The sequence below is a fragment of the Nylanderia fulva genome, unplaced genomic scaffold (assembly GCF_048542155.1).
Source record: "Nylanderia fulva isolate GAGA-0341 unplaced genomic scaffold, ASM4854215v1 Scaffold80, whole genome shotgun sequence".
In the NCBI taxonomy this organism is placed as follows: Eukaryota; Metazoa; Arthropoda; class Insecta; order Hymenoptera; family Formicidae; genus Nylanderia; species Nylanderia fulva.
In genome coordinates this window covers 457,501-474,447 of record NW_028190917.1, presented here as the reverse complement: position 1 = coordinate 474,447, position 16,947 = coordinate 457,501, and the positions used below count along the sequence as shown (strand labels likewise).

The window sequence follows — 16,947 nt, the reverse complement described above, 5'->3', positions numbered from 1 at the left end:
CGTTTTATTATAGTATACTATAATGTAACAATTATATATCGGTGTTTGCTGCGTATATATTATATATTTTCGTAAATATATTGCAACGCGTAATTAAAATCTCGATCATTCTTTATTTTATACATAATTTTTACACATTGTGTACTTTACTTCTCTTTCGATTTCGATTCTCTATTTAAGATAAATCATGTCAACCGCAAATATTATATGTCACGCTAGATGAACAGTTTAATTAAATAATTAATTACATGTCATCCAATCATTTCATCGAAATTAACTTAATGAAACGAGCTAATCCTCTCATATTAAGAAAATCAATCGAAAGAAAGCACATGTTTTTGTCATGTGTGTTTCAATTGTTTATGCATTAATAGTTTCGTACAAATGACGTTAGTAGTTTACTTATTGACGTGAAATCTTTGATTGTTACATAATCAAACTAATTAAACGTCACACATTTTAAGAAATCGAAGAAACATTCTTATTTAACAAGGATAGAGAATTTTAGCCGTATTATTGTTATTCTTATTTAACTTAATTAAAATGGAATGTATGATATAGTATATAGCGAACTGTCATTTTCTTCGATTGACGTTATTGGAGTATAAAATTGCAGTTGACATCACAAATAATTTATCTATATAAGAAATATATATATATACATGTTATAATTACAAATATTTAAAAAATTATATATATTATTGAAATTACGACACTAACTTTAAATTTTATTATATATGTCTGATTGTTTCAAAATCTCAATAATATGATATAACTTATAAAAAATGATGAAAAAAATGATATAATATTATAATATATATATATATATATATATATATATATATATATATATATATATTATACGCGTTGCACTATTGTGTATTTAAAAATTGCATTATCGCGAAACTGCAAAATTTTTCTCGCGATTTACATAATACTATATTTGAATTTATTGTGTTTGATTATATATATTTATTAATAATGTGAAAATTTTTTATAAATAATAAATTATATATAATTGTAGAGTATTTTGCATTTTTTAAATGTTCTACTAAGAAGCTCTTTACAAAATAGTAAATCGAAAATTAAAATAAGAATGCACTTATAAAATAGACTAAAATAAAACGCAAATATGCTTTAATAATTTCTTCAATTTAACGTACATGCAACTTTGAAGAATAGATACAGATTGGATTGTTATATATTACAATTAAAAAAATAATAATAATACATTGTACGTGAAGAACTTCAATAGTTATATATAAAATCCGTCATTTTTTTAAATTATACAATTTTTACGTAGGATGTATTTTCTTTACAACTATAAAATAGATATGTTCGTCTCTCAATTTAAGATAAATCACGTCCATCATATACATAAATATAAATGTTTTTACTATAAGAATAACTTAATAATCATTTTGTAGGTTAATTTGTCGCAAATTATTCAATTAATCATTTCATAAAATTTATTGTTAATCATATTAACGAAATGGAATTGTATGCTTATATAATCAGTATACGAAAAAATTAATCGCGAAAAAGTGTTTTTTTCGAGCATCTTTAAAGCAGTTTCAGTTATCCTTGCACATCCAAAATTTTATACAAATCATGTTCGCAACTTACTTATTTTTATCAAATGTTACATAATATAAAGCAAATTAAGCATACAGCATTTTATACAATATAAGATACACTAATATTTAATAAAATTATAATGGAAAATATTAAAAGATATATCAAACGGCCATTTCTTTTGACTGATTAAAGAATAAAGTTTTCGGAAAATTTGAGTATTCGAACACAATATGTCGTATAGTAACCAAAATATTTATTAATATCAATTTAATTCTCGATTTTAAAAATTTTGCATTTAAGGATAAATTAAAATATTAATTCTGTATTTATTTATATAAACACATTAATTGTGAAAATTAATTTATTTATATGCAGATTCAGTAATTAATCTATGTTAATAATAAAATTATAATAAAAAGTTTTATTGAAAGAAATTAACATTAAACCGCTATAAGCAAGTAATAGTCAAAATTACCATACATATGCCGTAAATGACACTTCTCCTAAAAATATACTAATCAATATTATTATATTTAATTTGTATGTATACTGGAACATTCATAGCCAAAATATAAAAATGTTTATATTAAATTAATTACGTTATTAAAAATGTATTTAATATAATTTTGTAATAAAGTAAGTAATTTATTAGGAGTATTTCAATATTTTTATTATGTATATATATCATTTCTCTGCTATGACACACACAAACTTTATATATACATATATGTATATATAAATATATATATATGTATATATAATGTATATATATATATATACATACGTCATAAATGAAACCAATTCTAAAAATGTAATAATCTGCGTCATTAAATTTAATTATTGTTATTAATAAAAAATAATTTTAAATTCTTATGAATAATCTAATAAAATGTATATTTTCAAATAAATTAATTTATTACATTTTGATTATTAATATTCATTTATGACACATTTTACATATTATTTTGAGAATGCCAGTTGTAACGTTCAAAATATCCTTACGTATTTTATATCTGGTAAAATGAGTGACAATATCAAAATAAAATAATAATATAATAACAAATATAATTATTATGAATAATAATATAATTAAATATAATATATATTATAATATTATAATTCTATTGTTTTTATATTATATATATATTATGATTGACACATTCTTCTCAACACAGTAAAAAAATTGTGTTAAATTTAACACATTTCACATGTCCCAATTTATCCACTCTAATTTTAATGTTAATTTAACAGAAAACAATTATGTAATTAAATAACACACGTAATATGTGAAAAAATAACACAAAAAAATATAATATAAGCAAAAATTCGTACATTTTCATTTAAATGTGTTGTTTTAACACTTAAAAATAGTGAATATTAACTCAACAGACAAGTGTCAAAATAACATAACGACAATATGTTATATTAACATAAGAGTATGTTAAAATTTCTACACAAGATAATTTTAACAGAAATACGAAATGTTTTTTACCGTGAATTATTCAACGATATATACATACTAAAATTAATTGATATTAAAAATAAATATTCTTCTTTATGAATATTTTTTCTATAACGTAACGTTAAAGCAATTCGAAAATTATAATAGCAATAAAAATTTAGTATCATAATTTGTACCATAATCTACAAATAAAAGAAATTTGACATTAATAAGTAAAATGTACAAATAATAACGATCTCTAACATTTTATATATTATTGAAAAGTATCTCTATTTGTGTGTATATGTATGTATATCTATGCGTATGGTAATGTGTCTATTGTGTATGCGTGAAGAAAAATATTAATAAAATAATTACATTTTACATTTATAATGCTCATTATTGTTAACTTTATCTATGATGAATTTTATGGAATAAAAATCCGTCATTAAAATTATACATTTAATTTTTTAAGATTTTTAAAAATTAACCAAAAACTTTTGTCCAAATGGTCTTAAAACTTTTGTTGTTTTATAATAATTTTTATCATATAGACATGAAAATTATACAATATTTATAAAATCTTTTACACACAATTACATTAGAATTACTTTCCATTGCAAAGTTATTTTTAAAAAAACGAGACTCCCAATTAAAGATATAATCTGTTACATTCAAAAACTTTATGTGATCATACGATTAGCGATACAAATTTGAAGCAGATCGATATGTTTGCTACAAAACAACTTTGAAATTCCGAAGCATCTCCTTAAACGACGACAAAGTTGTAGTTTATTACTACTGGACATCTCTAGACATTTCATACAAACAACGTTTATAATATACGAAATTAGAAGAAATTTTATTGCTGTATATCATTTCGAAATCTATCAACCATTGAACATCCGCCCGCTGAGTTTGAGTCCATTGAGTAATTTCAGGACATTGCTCATCTTTAATTTGAGCCATATAGTAAGCAAATGTTGATACTTTTTCCAAGGCGCAAAGTTGGCAAATACAAATACCTTGTCCTGATTCCTTTTGCATTCTTTTCCAGATGTCCAACTGATTCCAAAGTGATTCCACTTCTAGGTATGTGAGTATAGATTTGGGGGTAAAATTTATGTAACTGTCATATATATAGTTATCAAGCCCCTGATTACGGGCCTTTTCTACTTCAAGCAGTAGAATCTCAAACGAAATTCCATATTTTTCAGCAATGTTAGTCTCAAATGTCAATAGTCCATATTTTTTAGCAACGCTAAGCTTGATATCTTCACCATTTAATAAGACTTCTCTCACTCCATTCGTAAATTTAGATTTTAGTTCATAGAATTGGTTAAAATACCTTACGTTGTCTATTTTTCTTTTTAACTTTGAGTTGTTGACTTCATATTTTGTTGCTGCTTCCGGTATAGATAAATTACGTTGAAAAACTTGGAATGCAGCTTTATTTAAACTCTGACTTGATTCCAGGTGTGTCCTAATATATGCTCTCCTTTTATTACTCTCGTGACTCATTTCTATATAATTTCTGTTATTATAGAATACGAAGTATAATCTATAAAGAAAAGCAAAATAATAGAGAAATGAATTTGTGAAAATTGCATCATCGCAAAATTTGCAAAATTAGTTTTGTGTCATTCAGCTTACTGCGCTTTAAACTACTGTGTTCCTATTATTATATGTGTATATATATACATGTGTGTGTATTTTTATAGAAAACTTCTTGTATAAGTTATTATATTTATATGTTTATATTATAAAAGATCAATAATTTTATTGAAAATTATCTTTCAAGTAATAATTAATTACAGATTATTTTGCGTTATTTGAATGCTTATAGTAAAGTATTTATTATAAAATTTAAAAAAGAGAAAAAATTAGAACAGTGTACTTACCTAATAAATCGTAATAAAACGCAAAAAGATTTCAATAAATTTCTTCTTTCAGCGAGAGAAATGGATATAACGGATGAATTATTCTGACTGTGTATAGGAACGATTACAGAAGCACAATGTCAGATATCGACTAAACTAATGTTCCCAATAATATATTAGGAAAATAAATAAATTTAACTAGAAGGACAAATTGTTAAACAACAAATTTTTCCTCTATTTTAAAGAAATGTATACCTTCTTTTGCTTATTTACACTTTCGCATAATTTCTATTCAATATAATGCCCTAATTTTTAAAAGCTATAATTTATTTAATGGCAAATATGTTATGTAGTAAATAGATCTCTGTTTCATAACTATATATATATATAATAAAAAAAAATTTCGTAAATATACGGTATAATTATTCGGATTTCATAATCATTTAATCAGCTGAGATATATGAATAAAAAAAATAAATTAAATTTCGCCAAGACTTATTCAAATTTTCTAAATTTAACAAAATAATATTATGAAAAGTGAAGGTATAGAGATTTCCATTCTTATATGGTACAAATGGAAAAAGTGAAATAATTGTTTGTGTTTGGCAAATTGCAACGCATAATTAAAATATCATTTATTCTTTATTTTATACATAATTTATATATATATATATATATATATATATATATATATACAGCGTTCTCTTTAATTTCGATTTCCTATTTAAGATAAACTATGTCAATCGTAAATATTATATAAATGTCACGCTATAGATGAACAGTTTAATGCAATAATTAATTGCATATGTCATCTAATCATTTCATCGAAATTAACTTAATGAAACGAGCTCTCTAATTCTCTCATAACATATATAATCTGTGTACTAAGAAAATCAATCCAAAGAAAGTATATTATGTTTTCATCATGTGTGTTTCAATTGTTTATACATTAATAATTTCGTACAAATGACGTTAGTAGTTTACATATTGACGTGAAATCTTTGATTGTCATATAATCAAACTAATTAAACGTCACACATTTCAAGAAATCGAAGAAACATTTTCATTTAACTAAATTAAAACGGAATATAATATAGTATATACCAAACAATCATTTCCTTAGATTGACGTTATTGAAGTATAAAATTGTGGTCAAAATCACAAATAATTTATCTCTATAAAAAATATATATACATATTATAATTAGAAATATTTACAAAATTATATATAATATTGATCTTACGACACTACTTTAAAATTTTATTATATGATATAACTTTTAGTTCCTTTAGAAATTAAATTTTTACATTATGCATAAAATGTCTAATTGACAGTAATTTTTACAGAAGATTATTAGAGTACTAAAAAGTCAATCATATTATCTAAATTTTATGTATTCGAACATATTTATAATTGCAAAAAATCCCGTAATAGCAAAAATATTTTCGAACAATAACTTCCTTCTCGACAAGTTTTAATTTTGTACATATATATTAACAAATTAATTAAGAAAATTATTATATTATAATATGTTGCATATTATAATATGTTAATATGCAGATGCAAAATATATTGTGACAGTTCCAGTTGTAACGTTTGAAAAATTGTTGAAGATGGTAAGTTTTTATTTTTTCTTTTCTATTACACGAATAATTATATACAATATTAATTATTAAAACTAATAATTTTTTTAGACATTGCGCAACGTAACGCAACGCAACGTAACGGAAGGGAAAAAGAAAAAAAGATGGAGAAAGAAAGGGGGAAAAAGGAGAAAGAAGAGAAGATCTGGATTCTGTACCTAATATTTTTTGCGTGAATTTTATTTTCATAATATTTCTGAAATGTTGCTGCAACGTTGTTTAAACTATATTGCAAATTCATGCCTATATATTTCTGCAACACTGCTATGCAATGTACAATATTGCAATGTTGTTGCAATATTGCCGCAAACTTGTGTGCTGTATAGGTCCTGACTTCTCTCTTAATGTCGATGCTCTCGTATTACCGAAATTAACCACGCACCTTCTATCATCGAAGTCTCCCATGCGGCACCTTTCATTGCAAATATTATATTGAATATGTAATAATATTGCATTTACATTACATTTTATTATACATGAAATATGACGTGTTAAATATACGTAATTTGTGCAATATATGTTTGATATATCATAAGGTAAAAGTTTTTTATATTTTGTAATGATTAAAATTTCTATACGGTTGTAATTGTACAATATTAATGCGTATTTGATTATGATTATGTGTTATTTTTCTAAGTTACATAATAAATAATTTTCTGTATTATCGATAAGAAAATAAGTAACCGTGATACAATATTTCTTCGAGGCATTCACGACTTTGTAATGATCCTTTTATTCAGCTCCGAATAAAGAGACGTATCAAAAGTTCTACGAAAACTCTCAATTATTCTGAATATCTTTGACAGTTATTCGACGTCTCCAGCGACATTGAAATTACGTAATCGATTAAATTAAATCGGTGTCAATTAATTAGTACAGATTCCTGTAACAAAAAGTAAATTACATAGAAATTATTTATATTGAATATAATTTTGTCATTGTTTTCAAAAAATTTGTTTTTTCTACAATTATAATTTAAAAATAATAAAAAATGAATTTTGATTAGACTACAAACAATATAAATACATGTAGAATAATTACGTCAAATAGCATTACTATAAACAATATTTTATAATTTTTAAATTGATATAAAATTTTTCAAATTTGTCAAATAACACCAGAAGAACAAGAGAACACATAAATTTTCGGAAATATTTTTAAATTATTAGATTTAAAATACTATATCAAGCAAGAGAAACATTTCTGCTTATAGTTTAGAAATTATAATTGTTTTGAACTATGAATGTTATATGCATTTGGTACAAGTTAATTCTTTTTGATATGATGTTTAGATTATAATAAATTTGCTTGTTTAAGAAAGAAAAAGGTTTATCATATATTTTGCAAGTTTGCATAACTTACATTTAGCAAATGTAAAATGATAAATAATGAACTTTAATTTATATGTATGTTTTTTTAATTACTATATATACAAAATTATATTATAATTTACAATTTTATGCGCAAACATTTACAACAAATAAAAAATAAATTAAATCTGTTAATAATATGAAATTTTGCTATAAATAAACATAATTTTTTGACTTTAAATGTTTTATATTTAATAAAAATTGATGGTACCCCGGAAATGGAATGCAAATTTAATGAAAATTTATAATAAAAAATTTATAAAATTGTAATATTAAAGATTATAGAGAGAGTCAGATATAAGAGGAAAATAAGTGCTCTCACGGGAAATAACTTAAAAGTATTTGCGCAATGTTTGTATACCAAAAAAAAGTTTTTTAGTGCAGTTCATAATCCCCTATTCTCTTTCTCTCCTACATAGCAAAAAAACTTTTTTCTTTATTTAATTTTTTTCAATATCTATGTTTATAAATTCTTGATATAAAAATTATGTTAATAAAAAAATGCTTCTTTTTTACACAAAAAATTTATTTAATTGTTTCACTGTCTCATTTTAATTTTTAAAAAATTACTACAAATAAAAAATGCAATTTTTACAAGGTTCTTATAGAGGTGACGCCTTAAAAAAATTCTTGAATATTCCTTTCAAAACATAATAATTTATAAAATTTATTCAGAATTTTCTGATTGGTGAAACATATTTGAAAAAATTAAAAACCACATTTTTACGCTATTTTTCACATAAAATATATATATGTCTAAACTTATACATTAAATTCAGTTATAAATATTTATTTTTAATAATTTGCATGTATTTTAATGTTTATTTTGTAAACTTTTTATCTCATATTTATTATAAACATATTTCAATCACACATAAATATTTATATTATACTTAAAAAATTATTTAATGCAAAAAAGTAAAATAAGATATATAGTTACATTTTTACAGAATTAAACTTATAACCAAGAATAAATATAATATAAAATATAAAAATAAATAAATATACAAATATAAAAAAACACATAAATAAATAATACAATTATTTAATATATCTGAATATTTTTATTTTTAAATTTTTATTGCTCAATCTTTATCGCTTTCATCATTAATTGTTGGTACGATGTCTTCACTATCAAAAATATGTTTTAACAGATAACGAGTATGTGAAAGCTAATGTATTATTGCTGTTAAATGAGAACAACATCCTATAGTTCGTCTGCCGTTAGCACGATCACATATGCATATCTCAATATGCCGGATTTTCCAGTCGTGTTTGGATTGTATTGTATATAGCATTTGTGTTTTTGTTTCTTTTTATGTTTAGAATAAATTTCGAATTTTATAATATTTGTATTTTTTTTTAAGAAACTGAGTCGAATATTATTGTTATTATCCAACATTTTGGCAAGAATATAAAAAAAATATTAATAATATAATATATATAATATAAAAGAATATAAAAGAATATAAAAGAAATGTTACGTTTTTATGCTAAAGGAATATAACATGTACTGCCCCAACATAAAATAAGTTAAACTGACTTGAAACTTTATCGGCGACACGTAAAAAATACGTATAGAACTCACCGTTTCGAAAATATCGCCGTTTAATTCTTATTTTGAAAAGGGCGTGTTTTAAAGCATATATATATATATATAGGGGTAATGTTGTCGAGATTGACGAGATCTAAAATAATATTTGCAAATAATTTACAATGATATCTAGAATAATATATACATATAAATATTGAAATAAAAATGTTGTAAATATAATATATATGTGTTTTAATACTTTTAACTCGATTCAACTCGATTGAAATGATAATATAATTAAAAATATTGATTTAGTAATATGTTGCAAATTAGTATATTATAAAATACCTTATTCTCGATTAATATACTTTGACAGAAATCAGCTGATAAAAAACTGTCAAAAATATTAATTCCAGTATAAAGTGTATTATAACATATTATTCAAAACATATATTCTTATATCTTATTTTAACATATTTACACCATAATTTACAGTGTTATTAGAAATGTTCCGTTAGAAATTTATCGCAATATTAATGATATACATATATATCCAATAAGACTTAATAAAGATGTATAAAATGCATCTTTATATTAAGTCTTATCTTAATATTTTGATGACAGTTAGAATTATGTACGTGTAACAATAATAAATACGTTAAGCGTTAAGCATAATATATATTCTAATATATTTTCATTACAGAGACTATTTCTTTCACACACTATAATTCCAGAATATATTAATTTGCCTCGTTAATTCGGCAAACCCATAAACATATAGTATATATTACAATAAAATGTCTACACTTTAGCATTGCTTCCCTTCACCAGTTTGGGGACTTGACTCTTGTTTCTTATTCGTGCTTATATTATGTCAATGCTGACGAAAGCGGAGCAGCCATAATTTCACGCTTCTTTCTATGCGGTTGAGTTTGTTGGCTGTGCTACAATTGTTGGTGCTTGTGTTGTAATAGTTGTAGTAGTAGCAGCAGTAGTAGTTGTTATTGTATTGTTGCATTCATGACCGCCATGTTTATGAGGTCCACATTTATAAAGGAAATTACAAAATAGTTCCTCAAATTCTGACAAAAGCAAAAAATCCATAATATTACGCTTCCTTCTACCCATGCTTGCTGTTGTTGTTGTTGTTGTTGTTGTCTGTGTTGTAGTAGTAGGAGCAGTAGTTGTTGTTGTACGGCGTCTATGACCCCGACACGATTCCTTCAGACAGAACAACGTTTTTTCTTTGGTACAAGAGACTAGAGACTCTAAGGTCTTTACAATAAGAGATTATTAGCTGGATTCAGGTTACCCATACAGCAGAAAACATTGCAATTACATTGCAGCAATGTTGCAATCTTGCAAATTGCAATGTAACATTGTAGAGACATTACAGGAACATACAAATATAATATTTCATGAGAATGCAACATTCCAGAAATATTATAAAAAATATTATTTAATAATTGCTTGTTCCTACATCTACCACTATGCGCAATTTTCTATGTATCTCATATTTAAATTTTAATTAGAATTACATAAAGGTTGGTGAAATTAACTCCAAGACTAAAAAAGTATCCCAGCAAACACTATATATAAATGTTATATACTCAAGCATGTTACATGTAACGTATATGTTAGTTGTAATTTCCCACTCATAGATGTAACATTTTTAATATTACATATATTACATTGTAGTTATATTGTCATTATATCCCAAGATAGCACTGACTTATCAATACATCAATGTGCTATTTGGTATATAATTACAATATAACTACAATGTAATATATGTTATATTAAAATGTTACATCTATGAGTGGAAAATTACAACTAACATGGATGTTACAGGTAACGTACACGTTATATTACCTGTTATATTCCGTTTTATTATAGCAATGTAACAATTATATATCGGTGTTTGCTGGGATGTATCTGCAATTCGGTGCTGTATGAATAGAGATCCTAGGATCTCTACAAGATATTATCAGCTATATTCAGGTTAAACTTACGGATTCCTGGATCATGGCGCAGACCAGGATAGCCACGATTAGACACAACACCACTGTTAGCTTCATGTTGTATTACTTGCGTATCGAAAGCTTTTGCACCTCGCAGTGCAACAATGCGAGATTTATATACCGCATTGCCGAATGACGATCTCTATTTGTTAAATGTTGACAATGAATAATTGCCATACGTGTCTGTTTCGCCACTTGCGCGCCGTAATAATGGAGACTAATTAATGACTTCAGAAGATTCACACCAAAGTGTTCCGCAGTTTTTCAACGTGCACATTTTGCTATTAACATAAAAGTTGCCAGATGCGAAAGCGACGTTTAGACACGTGTATTCAAATATGAATTGTTCTGACGTTTTAATAGGAAAAATAGCCTTTGATTCACATTTAAAAAGGCAACGGCGTTATTTGTATACATCAATATTTTATATGTATGCTGTTCTTTAGACAAATAAATGAATAATGATCCATATACATATAACACAATTTTTTTGTATGATAAATTAATTTTTTAATAATAAAGATATAATAGTATTTTTACATTTTCATGATTAGTCTGACCTACGAAGAAAAGCAAAAAAGCAGAGAATTGAATACGTGTTGCACTATTTTGTGTTTAAAATTGCATTATTGCACAACTGCGAAATTATTTTTGCGATTTTCGTAATACTATGTTTTATTTTATTGTATTTAATTATGTGTATTTATAAATATTTATTAATAGTCTGAAAATTTTCTCTTAAATAATAAATAAATTGCAGAGAGTCTTTCATGTATAATTCTTTACTAAGAACCTCAACATCCTTTCTTACGTTTGCAAGAAATAACAGCGAAGTTTTAACAGCGTTTCCAGAGCAGAAGGCTTGGAGTGTGGTGATAGGAATTAGCTCATCCTTGCTTTTTTGCCATCCTCAATACGATACAATATTAAATTAATTTTTATGTGCTGATTTTGTAAAGCATTGATGTCTATATATGTTCAACGACATACTTTTCACGCCACTGTAGCCGTACAATGTGAGGAGAAAACGTTCTCCGACTTCAGCAATAATCTCTGGGTTAGCATTTTGGCTTTTGAATACCTGAACAAGCTCCTTTAAAAGTGGATTTTTTAGGAATACATTGACACATTTCATTTTCCCTTGATTAAAGAGAGCTGATGTTGTATCGCAACCACTAAAGGCGTGCAAAAATAATCACCTGCGGCTGTTTTACTGATACTTTGTGTTGAGTATATTTGTTGCAATATTTTTCATTTTTCGGTTTGAAAAGATATATAGATGTTTGAACGTGTAGATAAAGCCGTCAAAAGGACAAGAAGATTCACATCTTTGCAAGATTTATAAAATCTTTTTTTTTGCTGTATTTGAAGCTACTGTGTTTTTATTATACGTGTGCGTATATGTGTGCATTTATATACACATATAAAAGATCTTATAAAAGTTATTATATGTACCTATACTTATATATTTAAAAGTTTAATAATGTCGAAATTGATCTGTTAAGTAATAGTGAGTTATATTGTATTTTGCATTATTTGAATGCTACAATAAAACATTTCTATAAAATAAAAAAGAGAAAGAGAATTAGTGCACTTACCATTTAAACCATAATAAAACGCAAAAATATTTAAATAAACTTTCTTTCGGCGAGAAAAATGTATTTATCGAAAGTCTTACTTTAATTGAATATAAACAATTACTGAAGTACAATGTCAGATATCGACTAAACTAACATTCCCAATATTATATTAGGAAAATAAATAAAAAAGTAAATTAAATTCTTACATTATGAAATGTCAAATTTACAGTAAATTTTAAAGAAGATTATTAGAGTAGGTACTGAAAAGTCAATTACATTATAAAAATTTTAAGTATTCGAACGTAATTGCGAAACATTCCGTAACAGCAAAAATAATTTCCAACAGTGATTTCATTCTTGACAACTTTTAATTTTGCATCTACATTACACATTACATTACACATAGTACTATGTTTTTGAACATTCTAAATATTATACATTGGCAAACGTTACAGCTAACGTAAAAAAAAAATGCACGAAAATCTGTGTGTTACAATAAGGCTTATACATGTTTTTTCTAATTACATCTGATGTTGGTCAAGCTTTGTAAATCTATAGATTGTATAGATAGAATACGTATCATCGTATGTTATTGAAAAATTATTCAGCCAACAAATTTTAATTCGAGAATAATAATTTTATCCTGACCGAAGCTATGTAGGTATATATGTGTATATAAAAACTAACATAAACGCATAATTAATGCGTTTGAATTTAAAAGTAAAACGTATATTGATGAGCTGTATATAATTATATGTAGAAAAAGCAAATAATTTTTTATGCAAAAAATATTATCCTAAAAATCTTTTATGCATCACGCCGCTCTCTATTTAATTATACATAAATTTTACTTTTAAATTCAAACGCATTAATTACGCGTTTTTATGCGCTTTTTTTTGTCACTTTGACGCTTTCAGCGTTATATAAACATCTTCTGCACTGACCTCTATATATAACTGGATATGGCATAGAAAAAAAACGTGTGACCACCCAAGTAGAACAGAAAATCAAAATAATATCATTTTAACGTCATATTGATCAAATTTGGAGTTCAAATTTGGTCAAGATGACGTCAAATAGACATTATTTTGACTTTTCTGTTCTACTTGGGCAATTGAAACTTGTAGGCTCTGTCTACATAATATGAATGTAGCGCTAATTTTGTCAATTTAATAACAATATATACAATATATACAATACATATATATATATATATATATATATATATATATTTATTTATAATGTTTATTAAGTATAGGAAAGTTTTTTCACGCAAAACTGTGAGATAGTAATTGAATATAGTGTACGTAAGTTGTATGTCATTATTCGTAGAATATTATGTTACATGTTGTTACAGTATATTGCATAAAATTTTATCAATTCCTTTTATAATTATGGCATTTCAAATATAAATAAAATTTATTTCCAACAGAAAATTAATTTTCGTTAGAAATGTACGCAGCAACATCCGCATATATGGTTCTTTAGGCCTTTCTTATTTAGATTTATATAAATAAAATTCTGAAATATATATTTCCTATCTTTATCATAAAATATTCTTAATACTTTAAAAACGCGTTAATAAAAGAATAAAAGAATAAAAAAGATAAAATTTTCCGTATTTTTAGCTCTAATAAATGCAATTTTCAAACGTGTTATGTTTACAGAATTAAAAATCAGATTAAAACAAAAAATATACACTTTATATTCTGTTGCACAATTTTTTTTTTTACGTGACGTGAGATCTTGTTTTCTGCGTTGGTTTCAATATTAATATTTTTGAATTATGTGAACTAATTATCTAGATTACATACCCAGTCAGAAATGTATAGTTGTGATGTCGAATTAATGCCGAAAACCAATGTTGAAATAAAGTTGAAATTTTGATCGAATCGACAACCAAAATTTTGACGAATTTTCGACTATCATTTCGACATAATTTCAACGTTGAATCAACCAATTTAAAAATTTTTTATATATAAATAAACAAAATTAGTTATATTTAATTATACAAAATTATATATCAAATTTGTCTATATATAAATATATGTGATTACATATTATTATACAAAATAAAATATTGTTCCCAAGCGATCACCCATCTAAATATTGATCATGATTAAGCATTAAGCATTGCTTAACTTTAGTTGATCGAACGAGAACTTTACTTCTTAATCGAGCTTTATTTAATTATTAATTTTTAATAATTTTCTATCGTTTTTTTCGACAATAGTTGAATAGATGAAATTTTTTTTTTTAATATGGTATCTCACATCTTTAAAAAATCTTTAAAAAATTGGAAGAAGAAAAAATCTCTAGTGCAACTAGTTCAACTACAAAAAACAGACCATGCAATTATATTATTAATATATGTATAATAACCACTTGGCTAACTTTATATAATTAATTTAGATATATTTAGATTTATATTATAATTAATTTAAATAATCTCACACTATATAAAACATTCAAAAATTATAAGTCGATATTGCACAAAAATCAAAAACCTTATTCAATTATTGGACTCAAGCGGGCGATTATCGCATCAACCGCTGAAAGGCATCGAATCAACATTGAATTGACGTTAAACTTCTGACTAAATATCGACTCAACCAATTGTCAATCATATCGACGTTGAATTAATTTTGAATAAAAATTACATTTCTGACTGGGATATATCAGATTAAGGACGTAAATGTAAAATGATGCAAAACATGTATAAATATACATATGTATATGTATATACATGTATATGTATATACGTACTATATACATATGTATATGTATATTGACATTTATTAAGACGTCTTCACGTGGCAACATCAAGCGTCAAGCATTTGTCTGCGCAAAAAATCATTGCGCAAATGTAAAAGATACCTAGATTCTAGCGTCTTACATCTAATAACATAGTAAGTAATATATATGATCGAGATCAACAAATCATGACGACATTTATTATTTTCCAATGGGTGGGAAAGACTCAGATAAAAGCGCCAATGTATCCACACGAGTGACATTAATGCGAGTTAACGTATCGAAACTTGTTCAGTGTTTATATGTAATATGGCATTCGAAAGTGTTGTGTTTATTATTTTTGCGTGGACTGTCGTAATTTACTTTTACTACAAGTTTCGCTGGTCGATTTTTATAAAAACGGTAAAAAACGTGCCCGGTCCAAAAGTATTTCCGCTTATTGGAAGTGCCTTATATTTCGTAAGGAGATATCCTGAAGGTAACGAGAGACAATGATGCGTTTAATTTAGAAAAATAATATAAAAATTAATGGAAATTGGAAAAGCAAGTTACTTTTTTAACTTTATTTTATTTTTATCAATAAAACATTATTTTTGTACACCCTTTTCTTTTTATTGGTTGAACAGAATGATAAATGTTTTTCCACGATTAAAGTATATACAGGAACAAAGCGCGAACCTATCGATTTTGTGTAAAAAATAAAAAGAAATTTCTTAAATTAAAAAATTAAACATTTTCTCTATCGTAGAATTCAAAAATTTACATTTTTTGAAAAATTAAAAATATAGTCTGATAAGTCATTTACCGAAATTACAGCAATTACACATATTTCTTAAATAAGAAAAAATCATAAAAAGTTAAGTTCTTCATAAATTCTTGCCACATTCAATACTACAATTTTTTAAATAAAACTCTATTTATGTAAAACAATGTATCCCCCCATACGGCACAGGACCTTGCAGCAATATTGCAGCAATATTGCAATCTTGCATATTGCAATATAATATTGCAGCAATATTGCAATCTGAAATATTGCAATGCAATATTTCAGCAACATTGCTGAAATATGAATATAGAACATTGCTATAATAATGTGGTAATAATGTTGCAGCAATATTAAAAATATACTGTTATAATTTTATAAAT

At 24.9% G+C, this 16,947-nt stretch overlaps 2 protein-coding genes across 3 annotated transcripts in view; one reads left to right on the top strand and one right to left on the bottom strand.

Moving 5' to 3' along the window:
• Positions 1 to 10,104: 10,104 nt before the first annotated feature.
• Positions 10,105 to 11,571, bottom strand: LOC114928889 (uncharacterized). The gene is made up of 2 exons (XM_029300257.2): positions 11,459 to 11,571; positions 10,105 to 10,667 (listed from the first exon to the last, which is right to left on the bottom strand). The coding sequence occupies exons 1-2, from the start codon at positions 11,522 to 11,524 to the stop codon at positions 10,365 to 10,367; spliced, it is 369 nt and encodes a 122-aa protein (XP_029156090.2). The 5' UTR covers positions 11,525 to 11,571; the 3' UTR covers positions 10,105 to 10,364.
• Positions 11,572 to 15,518: 3,947 nt separating this feature from the next.
• LOC114928892 (cytochrome P450 4C1-like) overlaps positions 15,519 to 16,947 on the top strand; it is a 10,376-nt gene continuing 8,947 nt past the window's right edge. Inside the window, exon 1 of one of the 2 annotated variants that reach the window (XM_029300259.2) lies at positions 15,519 to 16,279. In XM_029300259.2, coding sequence (XP_029156092.2) covers positions 16,111 to 16,279 — 169 coding nt within the window. In that variant the 5' untranslated portion in view covers positions 15,519 to 16,110. The remainder of the gene's footprint in view (positions 16,280 to 16,947) is intronic. The other variant, XM_029300260.2, reaches the window with a different exon arrangement.